The sequence below is a fragment of the Stegodyphus dumicola genome, chromosome 3 (assembly GCF_044657685.1).
Source record: "Stegodyphus dumicola isolate Sdum_Otavi_A_Nest chromosome 3, ASM4465768v1".
NCBI classification, from domain to species: domain Eukaryota; kingdom Metazoa; phylum Arthropoda; class Arachnida; order Araneae; family Eresidae; genus Stegodyphus; species Stegodyphus dumicola.
In genome coordinates, this window is record NC_140770.1 from 48,097,643 (window position 1) to 48,110,611 (window position 12,969).

Here is a 12,969-nt window from a genome sequence, read left to right on the forward strand (position 1 = left end):
TAATGTGATCTTCGAACTTCGACACCGGTTTCGAGCTTTGGTAACAGATATATCAGACATGCACAGCTGTTTCCCTCTATGGTGGAACGGAGCCACAGCCACGTCTGTTGCAGAGAGGTTTTCCTTCTTTACGATACATATTCTTTGATTCTAACCTCCATAATACCGTATACTAGGATTAAACCCATTTTGTTTTATACGAGAACAGGTACTTTCTTTAGTTCATGCACTGCACATGCAATTCTCGAGAATACTGGAAACCAAAAGTTGCGGGAAAGTTGCTTTGCCTTTCTAAAAGACAATCAAATTGGAGCTGCGAAAACTGGCTCTATGCCAGCTACCCGAATGACACTCACGTGATACATAATTCGCCAAAAAAAGTTACCTCTTCCGACGTCGGCGCAAAAATCGCTTTTTTTGGCGGAATCGTTGTATGAACTTCCCTGACTTTTCCAGATTTTGACAAAAATACTGAAATTCCCTGACTTTTCCCTGAATATTTTGGTCAATTTTCGAATTCCCTGACTTTTCCCGGTTCTCCCGGTTTTCCAGGTAGCGTGGCAACCCTGTCAGAAGCAATATTTATATTCTCTATTTGGTTCTATCTATTTTCTGGCACTATGAAGAATGGACTCATTATCTATGAGAACCTGGTAGAACTCTTACCTCAAAAATCTGTGCAAAATTCAAGGTTTGGTCTTCATGCAGTTTTTCCTATTTTAGATTTGAAAGCTGCTATTTATTACTTTATATGACAATGGCAAAATTTATATATCATTTTATGATACAGGAGGAAGATTTTTTGAAGGAGAAAAAAAAAAAAAAAAAAAAACTAATGAAAAGGTTGCCATGTTTTCTAAGCTAAACAGTACTTAACTTTAAGCATTAAAATAGCAAATTTGAAATTGTGCCAGCACAGCCTCACTAGAATTAAAAAAAAAATTGTATGCAGAGAAAATTTGTGTTTAAGCTTCACCAACCCAATCTTCATCAATTCACAGCCTCACTAGAATTAACAAATTCTAGTGAGGCTGTGCTGGCTTGGATTGATGAAGCTTAAACACAAATTTTCTCTGCATACAATTTTTTCCTCATCTGAAATAGATCACCCTACCTTTTAATCCAAATAACATTTTTGTTTAATATATATAATCAGTATTTTATTTAATATTAAATAATGTTTTGTTCAATATATATAGAAGAAAATATTATATATATATATATATATATATATATATAGTGTGTATTTCTGTTAGAGATGTTTTACCTTATACTCACGAAATTCTGAATAGGCAGCAGATAAAGTGATTAAGGTAAAGCCACTTGAGGGCTAGTTTGCCTATGAGGAGGCATGCCTGCATTAAGGACTCTTTAAGGAAGATTGTCTCATATCCTCATGAATAGGCAGCAGAAAAGATGGGTGTCATTTGGCTTAAACTTCCTTTCGGAATTAAATAATGCCTATATGAATCCACAGATTTTTATAGTAATGATTCAACTTATCAACTCTTTTTTAATATTATATTTTTTATTCTCCCAAACCAATCTTACAGTGCTGTGAGAGTATTAATCAGTTCATATTAAAAAGCATCAAATTTCAATTTGCCTTTTAAAGCCTTCAGAGAATTACCATACTGCACTAATAATTTTTTATTACACTTTGTGTGATCAAGTTAGAAACCAAAATTTATCAGTTAGCGATTTTTTTAATGAGCACGATTAGTTTAGGTATGGGAAAAACTAGTAATCACAGTAGATAAAATTCTAATATATGCATCAAGTTGTGCCTAATATTACTTAATGCAGTGAATGTGAAGCATTTTATACCTTTGGAAAAAAGTGAAACATTTTTTAAAAGCATTGCACTAGCTTAATTGTTTCTAACATTCTAACAGTATATCTGAAACTTCTCTTTCATTTTTTATGCTTCCAATTAGAAAATTTTAACAGATGCTTTATAGGCTGAATACTTTAATTTCTCAAGAGAAAAGGATACTAATTTTAATCATTAAAATATAATTGAAACCTGTTATTATGAAACTACTTACTTTTCTTTTGCAACATACATCATACATATTTTAACAATTAAGTCTGTAAGGAATACACCCTAAATCCATATTTTCACTGACATAAAGCTCTTAACAAATCATTTACAGGGAAAACTCTTTTAAATGATAAAATAAAAGTCATACAAGACTAATAATTTTTAATTACCATCCATTTCTTTAGAAAAAAAAAAAAAAATATGAAGCTCAATTTTACTCTCCATGTGGCATATTTTTAAAAAGAAAATGTGTTATGTTTAAAAAGGAATATTCATAAGATCAGTTTTAAAATAAGTCTCCAGCTCTTAAGTGCTTAAAGAGGAAAACATACAACAAAACTGAAATAATTTTTTCAAGTATTTAAAAAATACAACATACTGCTAGTGTCTGGATTATTATTTGATTGGGTGAAAGAGTCGTTGTGAGAGGCAAAGGCTGTTGTGCAGGAGTAGTTAGAAGAAAAGTCTGTGGATTTGTTGCAAGTTGAATGTTTTGTGGAAGTACTTCAAGTGTTTGAAGGACTGGTCCAACTGGCACTTGAGAAAGAGCAGCAGTTGAATTAACCATATCTACACATTGTGCATTGGTCAATGAAACTACAGGAGGAGGACAGGCTGTAATGATTAAAAACATAACACTAAAGATTTAAAACAAAAACTGGGAAAAAATGTAAAATTAAAATTTTGTAGCACTATTATAAAAGAATATCACAAATTTTTTACTCCTAACTCAATTCAATTATGCTACAAAGTTACATTATAAAATGCATTAAATTATCAGTAAAACTTTATAGTTAGGTTAAAATACTTACATTAAAAACAGTAACTATTATAGAAATTAAGAGGAAGAATATGATATATGATAAATGCAAATAAGAATTTTTTCTTATGGTTCTCAGAAACATAAAGCTTTAACCATTATAAAAAATATCAGATAAAGAGAGCTAACTTATGTATTACAAAAAATGCAAAAGCAAACATTGCATGCTATTTCAGAAATGGTTTCTACATATATTTCAGAATTTTTTTACAAATTCACGTGGCACTGCTGAAGATAGTTTTTTACAATTAATGACACTTAAATATTTTGAATAACCATAAACAAAATACATTTTATGCTATAGAAATACACACCTCTTTCTTAATTAGTCAAAAGTCTTTAATCCGGACGTCCATAATCCGGACCTAAAAGCTACAAACATTCTACGCATGCGCATAATACGTTTATGCATGTGCGCTTAATTTATAACGGAAGGTATAAGCTAAGCTCAAATTATTTAATTATTTATTTCAGTTAATGTTGCAGATTCCGTTGTTCCTAAATTTGCTAATCCGGCTTATTATTTTTTGCAGACTGTTAGAGCAATTTTATAAAAGTAAGCATGAACTTTCGATTATGCCAAAAAGAATTTCCGATTCTGGCGCTACCAAAATATCTACAAAGCGAAAGCATATTTTGATGTCCATCAAACAAAAAGTGGAATTGCTGAAAAAAATGGATAAAGGCATATCCTTTGATTCTCTAACCATTCCGAAATATGTTTATCAATTTCACGCTGCTGTGTGTGTGTGCGGGGAGTGACGACGCGCACAATGAACTGGAAGTTGATCTGTCAGCACTATCCTTATCTTCAGGGCAGATGTTTTTATTTTATTCGGCTTATAATTCCTTACTAAATGTAGTATTTCATCTCGATGTACTCTGATATGATTTAAATCAAATTCCTCGTCATTATAAATATCACGAATACACATCAAATAGTTTTCTGGTTGCAATTTTCTAATTTCGACTATGCGTAATATACGCTTTATGTATGGGCACGTCGAAAGAAATGTTTAATAAAGTAAACAAATAAATATTAAGCTTTTTTTTTTTTTTTTTGTAAATTTTGATGCCCTTTAGATCATAATTGCTCTTTATTTCATAAATTACGGTTTCATATTTTTAATTTTATAATTTCCGTATACCATCTTACCAGATTTGATGATTAATCTTGCAAAACCGATAATCCGGAATCGCCAAAGTCCTGAGGAGTCTGGATTAAAGACTTTTGACTGTATAACAATAAATGGGAGATTTTAAAAACCAATTTAATAAGGAGGCACATTAATTTAATAAAGGCACAATCACACACAATCATTTATAAATATTTTTCATATATAGGTAAAGACTGTGCACAGTTAGCCAATATTTAGTGTGTTCAATTTCCACCTTATTTGGCATAATCTCTTCAAGGAAAGCGAATCATCAGGTTTAAGATTACTGCTCTCTTAGAGGCTTAGGTTTGTGTATGCAGAAAATCCAAACCATTTTCATGGGTGGAAATTTATTATATTGAAAATGTTCCGAATTTTCCACATGAACATTTTGATCTCTACATGATGCCCCACTGATATCCAGAGGGTTTACTAGTCATCATACAGCCTTAATATTAATACTAAAAAATATGGCATTGCATTTACACAGCAATATGTAACATGGTATGCTTACTAGCTTTTATCTTTATTTAATAAATAAAGCATAAATTTTCTCTCATTATATATATATATAGAGAGAGAGAGAGAGAGAGATATAGATATAGATATGTATGTAATAAGATGACTAGAAGAAAGAAAGTCGCAACAGATTGATAATGGTCCTCTGCATGATAATTTGAAGAAACTTTACTGTGTAGTCAGAAAGATGACTTAGCGGTAAATTCCACATATAATTTTATTCCATGGTAATGCACATCATCACTATGGGTGCACTGTGCATCATACAATTTTATACAGTTTATATTTTTTAAGCAGTTGACGAAATTGTAAAAGTAAACTCTGCATGGCTAGTGGCCAAAGCAAAGTAGCGAAATGAAGCAAGAGAGGAGAAGAAGCTGCGACGCAATTAACCTTTTATACCGAATTCCATTTCAAATCACATGACAGATGTTCGGTTCAGACTTAATCGATAAGTGTGCATGAGCACTGCAGGGAGTTTTAGTTAGAAAATTATCTCTCTGTTATTTTCAGAATGAAGACAGGAGGCTATTATTTATTTATTATTTGAAAGACAAATTAGATATTTTATATTTTACGTATCTATATACACGCAGTCATAATGTTTTGTGTGTTTCAACTAGAGTTTGAGCAGTTATTATTAATGATTTAATTTTTTTTAATTTAAAATATTTTATTTAAAAATATTTTTAAAAAAATTTTCAGAATTAATGCAATGTCCTGAGCAACTAAAATCATTATTCTATTAGTTTTACGTTTCGATTGTCTTACAAATATAGCACTGCAACAAATGATGCAAATATAAGGCTTACTGGAAAATTCCATCTGTATTTGAAGTGAAAGGAAATGCATTTTTCATACCTTTAATAATATTTATTGTGCTATATAATTTCCATTGTTACTCATAATTTCTTGCCAGCATGATACTAATTTGTAAGAAAAATTTTAGAAAAATATCTCATCTAGTAGAACTCTAGTAGTGCGTGGCTGACATTTGCTTAAGTTTTCTCCCCTTAAAAAAATTTGCAAGGAGAAGAATAAATGATAATGGGAGGTTGCTAGGTCTAAGGACTATGGCAGACATGACAGAATTTTCCAGGTCACCTTTACGATTTTCTGATGAGTTGCCAAAACAGCATGTGATCTGGCATTATAATGATGCAGTATGATGTGCTTCTTATTGAACATCTTTGGCCTCTTTTCTTTGACTGGTTTGTTTAACTCATCCATTTTATGATAGTATCTCACTAAATTGAACTTTTCATTATGTTCATAATGTATTGGACTTCGCACATCCCATCATATGTACAGCACTTTCTTATTCAGAATCAAGCTCAGTTTAAAGGCGGTGAGGGTAGATTATCCTGATTCATAGTAGGCTTTTTTCCTAAAGATGTTTTCATAGATAATCCACTTTTTATCACCAGTTATCATCTGGTCCAGGAAGAGTTCATTTTTCCTCCAAGTAAGCAGAGCTGGAGACATGATGACTCAATCATGCAAATTTTTCTCACTCAAGTCACGAGGCACCTAACTGGAATAAATCCTAAGACAATCCTAGATTCCAAATATGGTCCAAATTGTTTTGTAGAGTTAAGCTTTTTCACAATCTCCGATGTTGACAAAAAAGGATCTTGCTGTGTCGTAGTCTTGACAATATTGTCAGCAACCAAAAATGGCTGCCTACAGACAGGCTTATCATTAAAAGGCCAAAATCAGAGTTTTCAAAATTTTCAAGCTATACTCTGCACATTCTATCTCAAACTGCATCTTCCCCAAAAACTTTTCCTAAATTTCAAAATATCTCTATAACATTTCTTCCTTGTTGGAATTTGTAGAGAATACAGTGTGGTAAATGAACTGTACTGGGAATCATTGCATCTCATAATGACATGAGACAATTTTTTTCCCAGTTAATTTAGAAGAGCAGATTTTTATAAATGCAGTGATAAAGAGAGACAGCCATATATGTCTTAAATGAAAAAGTCATGTATGTTGAAACTTGAAATAATACTATCGGATAGAATTTCCTGGTATTGACTAATTGGTGAATCAGAAGGTTATAAGATAGATGCGAGACTTGATTTTTGGCTTTTCAAGGATATAATTGAATTTGTTGACACAGCACTCAACTTCCAATTATTCACACATGAAAAGAATTAATAAATGGGAAAAACAGAAATGAAAATCAACATTCGCACATTGATAACCTCCCTTTTTTATTTTTCTGCCAATAATCATTCGGCAGCAAAATGTTTTAATGTTCCCATTATCATATCATAACCTTTTTATGATGACAAAAGTTATAAAATTAATCAACAGAAGCAGAATATTTAAGTTTATCAATTGAGAATGATATAAGTCATTTCCAAGAAGTTTGAAGTTCACAATAAGCAAGAACAACGGCTTGTGATATCTCAGCCAATTTTTTTTTGCAAACTTTAATCCTCATTATTGTTCACCATTTCATTTCATTAGAAGGTTCTTAATTCTGAATATTTCCTCTAGTTTGAACTGCTTTATTTAAATTATTTTTCATGACTTTAATATTGTGCACAAATAAGTCAAGCAGCCAGCTAAATGTATGTGCATGTGGAGGAGGGAAGTTAATTCTAAAAACTGAACAGAAACTGGATAAAACTGTTAGATTACAGAAAGGAGAATCAACTCACAAACTGGCTATAAAGACAAGTAAAGGGATTTAAATTATTTGCGACTTGGAGAAATAATGAAAAAAATCATGGAATCTGCATTCAACTATATTAAGCTCTGACAAACATGAGCAAGGATGAAATCTTAATACTTGCTTGATTCAATCAAGCAATCAAAAATACGCAAAAAGGCATTCATATCTGAGTATAAAATTTGCAAAGGAGGGAAATATTGTTCTTTTGACATTTCTTTAGCCATTTCAGAGCTTATTTAATGCATCTTCAGAGTAGTCCACATGCTTTACAAAATGCTAAGGTGTTTAAGAAGCATTTTTGACAGGTGAAAAATTAGTGTAAATTATTCAGCTGCAGAATTTTTATTAAAGAATTTGCTGATTACATGAAAAGTGAAGAATTATTCTTTGAAAAAATATTCAGTAGTTCTCAGACAGGTAAATTTTGGAAATGCCTACTAACTAAAATATTAGTAACGGAACAGGAAAAGAAACTCCAGGCTACGAACCATCTAAGCAGATAGCAACAGTGATATACTATGAAATGCTTGTAGTATCTGGCGACTGTTTGGCGATCAACAGAGCGTGCTTGGTGCATGTAGCGCTTCTCCAAGAAGGGTTAATGTATTTTAAGAGAGTTGCATGTTAGCCTGAGAAGAGGAAGTTTGCAGATTTTGATATGCTGTAGGAGCGACATATTGCTCCGAGTTTACTATTATACTTTGGACCATATTTTTAATAAATGTTCATTTTGATTTGTTAAATGGTGCCTTACTGAACCACGAAGCCATTACAACATGCTCTATTACGAGAAACAGAGGTTAGAAGCTTAGAGCGTTGAAAAGGGAAGTGTCGTAAAGTTAAGCCTAACTCACGAAAGAAGTTCGCATTTGCAAAAGGGAGTAAAAAAATGAGAATTATTTAATCGAGAGTTCGAAAAACTTGATTCTAAAGGAAAATAAGACAAAATGTTCAAAAACACAAAGAAAGAGGATTTAGTAATAGTTCTATTGGAAATTGGCGAAGAAGCATCCCCAGATTTGAAGCTGGTAGAACTGAAACACAAAGTCCAAAATAGCAAGGAATACATCAATGATGCTGATTTCGTGAAAGAAATTCTGATTACTACAGTGGAGAATAGAAAAAGAAAAGAAGAAATTGAAAGAATGCAAATGGAAGAAGAAAGATTAAAAACAGAAAGAGAACACGAAATAGAATTAGCGAACATTGGAGCAACTCAAAATGAAGGAAGTAGAAGTCCGACACCTTCAATCCAAAACACAGGACGAGATACCAAAATTTCCCTCGACAAGCTGATCAAAGGAGTAGAAATACTGACTATACCAGTACCGAAGAGAGCAGAAGAATGGAATATATTTTTCGATTCTATCAAAAGAGCATTTAAGCACAAGAAGGTTCCCGAAGAATACAAATAGGAAATATTATTGAAATTAATTAGAGAAAAAGCTTCAAATGTTCTTGTTTATTCAGGAAGATCCCCCAACCCCGCTAATGCTTTTGGAGGAGAAAACGAAGAGGAGGAAGGGGAGAAGGTGAGTGCTTACATAAACACAGACTTGTCGTCTGCTGAACACCTACGCGAAGAGCAAGCTAACTGTCCCTCGCTGAGAGAAGCATGGAAGCTAGCTGTAGAAAAAAAGGAAATTAATTATTTATTGATCATCTTTTACATCACCAAGACAAAATATTAGGACAGACTTGTTTTTCAGTTAGTGCTTCTGCTTAGCAGAAGAGCACAAGTGTTGGAATTAGCACATAGTTCCATTTTCAGTGCCCATCTTGGAATAAGGAAAACAAAGGAATGAATACGATATTAATTTTTTTGGCCTGGATTAGCACAAGATGTCGAAGCCTTTTGTAAAACATGCAAAGACTGTCAGTTGAAGAGTCCAGAAAAGCGATCGGACATAATTCCCATCACACCGCTCAGAAGGCCAGGATTACCTTTTGAAGCAGTTAACATTGACGTTATTGGATCTATTGAACATCCTTCTGCTAGGAAACATAAATAAGTGGTAGATCAACATTCCCGAAGGCCAGAAGCCATTCCACTGAGGAACCTGACAGCAAAAGCCACTTGTGACATGCTTTTAGAGATTTTCATGAGAACAGGAATCCCTAATACAATAGCTAGTGACAACGGAAGAAACTTTGTTTCAAAATTAACTAAAGAATTCCAGAAAAGACTAGGTTCTCACCCTAGGTTCTCTACACCTGCTTACAGTGCTTCAAATGGATTAGTAGAGAGATGGAACAAGTCCCTCAAGCAAATGTTACATCATGTCATCAGGACTGATAATTTGAATTGGGATAAGCACATCTTATACCTGCTCTTTGCATACAGAGAAGTACCAAATTGCACCACGGGAGTCTCACCATTTCAGCTGATGTTTGGAAGACAACCAAGAGGTCCTTTAGCAGTACTAAAGTCTTCATGGTCAGGAGAAATACCTATACCACCTGATTTAAGTGAATCGACAGTGGATTACTTACAGCATTTAAAAATAAGTTTAGAACAAGCAGCTGAACAAGCCAATTTAATTGCAAGTGATAAACAACAAAAATATGCTGAGTACTTTAATCGGAGATCAATACGAAAAAATTTTAAAATCGGGGAACAGGTTTATTTACTCATCCCAGACTCAAATAACAAACTCTATGCACATTGGACTGGACCAGGAGAAATCGTGAATCATTGACCACCTCATTCCTATAAAGTATGGAAAGATCAAACATGTTCATGCAAATAAAATTCGAAAATTCCAAGCTAGCGTCAATGCAGTTGGAGTGATATTTGAAGATGAAGAAGAATTTGGAGAAATTATAACTTTGCCAGGAAAAGATCTCTTCACCCCCCTGGAAGATTTTAAAATAGATGCAAATCTGAATTTAGAAAACTTATATCCGCGATAGCTCTTATCAATAAACACTGAACACTATTCACTGGAAAACTGAAAATAGCTAAAGTTGAAGCTCATAAAATTAGATTAATACCCAATATGGAGAGGAAGAAACCTTACATTTACAGGATTCCTGAAGCATTGAAAACCAAGGTTGACAAAGAAGTAGAAGAATTATTGAAATCAGGACTAATAGTAGTGCAGAAATAGCTCATCCAATATTTTGTGTAAGCAAAAAAAAAAAAAAAAAAAAAAGGAAATATTAGATTGTGTCTAGATTATCGAGCATTGAATGCAGTGACGAAGCCAGATGACTTTCCTATGCAAAACGCCATTGATTTAATGTACAGTATAGGAAAAGCCAACGTCATAACAACTTTGAATTTACTGAAAGGATATTGGGCAATTCCCATGGAGGAACAAAGTAAAGAGTACACATCCTTCAAAAATCATCGAGGTCAATATCAGTTTAAAGTGCTACCCTTTGGACTAAGGAACACAGCAGCAACTTTTCAGAGAGTAATGAATAATGCGCTGAAAGAATTTCAACAATTTTCAAGAGCGTATATTGACGACATAGCTATATTTTCCACGGATTTCGACACTCATCTCCAAGATCTGAATAAAGATTTTCACCAAACTAGAGTCACTTGGATGTACTATCAATTCGAAGAAATGTTCATTTGCAAAACCTCAAATTAAATATTTAGGACACATTATCGGATCAGGAAAACATCAACCAGATCCCGAGAAAATAGAGGCAATCAAGAAGCTGGAAATGCCGATAACGAAAAGAGATCTTAAAAGTCTGTTAGGATTATATAATTATTATCGTGACTATATCCCAGGGTATGCAGAGATCGCCTACCCACTCACAGAACTCACGAAAAATAAACAACCGGAAATACTTGAATGGAAAGAAATGCATGAGTCAACATTTCAACAACTGAAGGAACAATTAGCGATGTCAACGGAGTTGATCACCCCAACACTGCAGGATCCGTTTGTCATTCATTCTGATGCATCCCAAATCGGAATAGGTGCATGTTTATCACAGCAAAGGGAAGAGAAACAATTTCCCGTGTGCTATGCGAGCAAGAAATTATCGAAACCTCAACAAAGCTGGCCGACTATAGAGCGTGAAGCTTATGCTACAGTATGGGCATTGAAAAAGTTCGAACCTTGGATATTCGGTTCATCAGTGAAAATTGTGACTGATCAGAATCCTCTAGCCTTCATAGTGAGAAATGCTCCGCAATCATCCAAATTACAATGATGGGCCATAGCTTTGCTGAAATATAATCTCGAAATAGAACATTGCCCAGGGAAAACAACTGTCGAACGCAGATGCATTATCCAGACTCCCCACCTGTGAACTTTGAACATTAATTTACTGTTCATCTTCACAAACATTTTGTACAGTTAATGATTAGATAGTTTTTCTTTGCTTTTCTTAATAATTTTACAATTTTGTGCAAATAAGATGTTTATGTAATTTGAAATTGATAGAAAAATTATTGGATAACAAATATTCAAAGTAAGTGGTAAATTTATATATTTTTCTCCCAAGGATATAAATCATGTTGCAGCATCATTAATTAAAGAGAATGTTAAGAATAGAATTAATAAGTACAGTCAAAAGTGGTTAATCCAGACTCGTCGGGACTTCGGCGATTCCGGATTATCGATTTTCCAGATTTTAGATCATCAGTTTAAATCTCGTTAGATGGCATGCAGAAATTCTAAAATTAAAAATATGAAACCGTAATTTATGAAATAAAGAACAATTATGATCTAAAGGGTATCAAAATTTGCAAAAAGAAAAAGCTTAATATATATTTGTTTACTTTATTAAACATTTCTTTCAATGTAAGTTGTTTAAGTTTTGCTTCGTTTCATGTGATAATACTTTCTCTTTAATTCTATTAAACAGACATAATTTCTTGTTCAGTTATAAAGTTCCGCTGTTCAAGTCCTATAATTGCCGTGTCAAGAACACCGACTAATTTGTCAATCGAAATTTTTTCGTTTTCAATAACCTCTGTCACTTTTCTTCGCTATCGAAAGCGAATTATAATGACGAGGAACTTGTTTTAAATAATATCAAAGACGGAGCATGTCGAGATGAAATACTACATTTGGTAAGGAATTATAAGCCAAATAAAATAAAAACATCTGCACTGAAGATAAGGATAGTGCTGACAGATCAACTTCCAACTCATTATGCGCTCGCCAGCGTGAAATTGATAAACAGATTTCGGATTTCAAAACATACTTTCGCTTTAGATCCTTTACATATTAACAAATATATATCGGAAATTCTATTTGCTATAATCGAAAGTTTAAGCTTACTTTTATAAAATTGCTCTTACAGTCTGCAAAAAATAATAAGCCGGGTCCAATTCGAAAATTAAGGAACATCGCAATCATTAACATTAACTGAAATAGATAATTAGATAATTTTAGCTTATACGTCCATTATACATAAAACGCGCACGCAAAAACGTATTCTGCACTTGCGCACTCTCATATGCGCAGTGTTGGAAAATATAGCTTATTTTTAAACTTTTTAATGCATCATCTCTCCTCCTTGAAATGTTTATTTAGTTTAGTTCTTATTTTAATATAATATAGTAGTTACTTCTACTTCTTTTCTTGCTGCCACTGTTTGCATTGAGAACGGACTGTTTCAACCTAATTGAGATGCAAAAACGAAACATGATTTACGTCATCTGAAAAGCCGATTCGTGCCGATAGCTGATTGGTTGCCGTGAGATGACGTCATTCCTACTTCTGCTATAAGTATCTCGCATCGCTCTGGCTCAAGTGAGTGAGCGGTTTCT

General features: G+C 33.1%; 1 protein-coding gene across 3 annotated transcripts in view; it reads right to left on the reverse strand.

Moving 5' to 3' along the window:
* LOC118183137 (cyclin-D-binding Myb-like transcription factor 1) overlaps positions 1-12,969 on the reverse strand; it is a 95,733-nt gene that overhangs the window by 18,845 nt on the left and 63,919 nt on the right. For all 3 annotated transcript variants that reach the window (XM_035352562.2, XM_085812855.1, XM_035352563.2), the window contains exon 13: positions 2,424-2,659. In XM_035352562.2, coding sequence (XP_035208453.1) covers positions 2,424-2,659 — 236 coding nt within the window. The remainder of the gene's footprint in view (positions 1-2,423; positions 2,660-12,969) is intronic.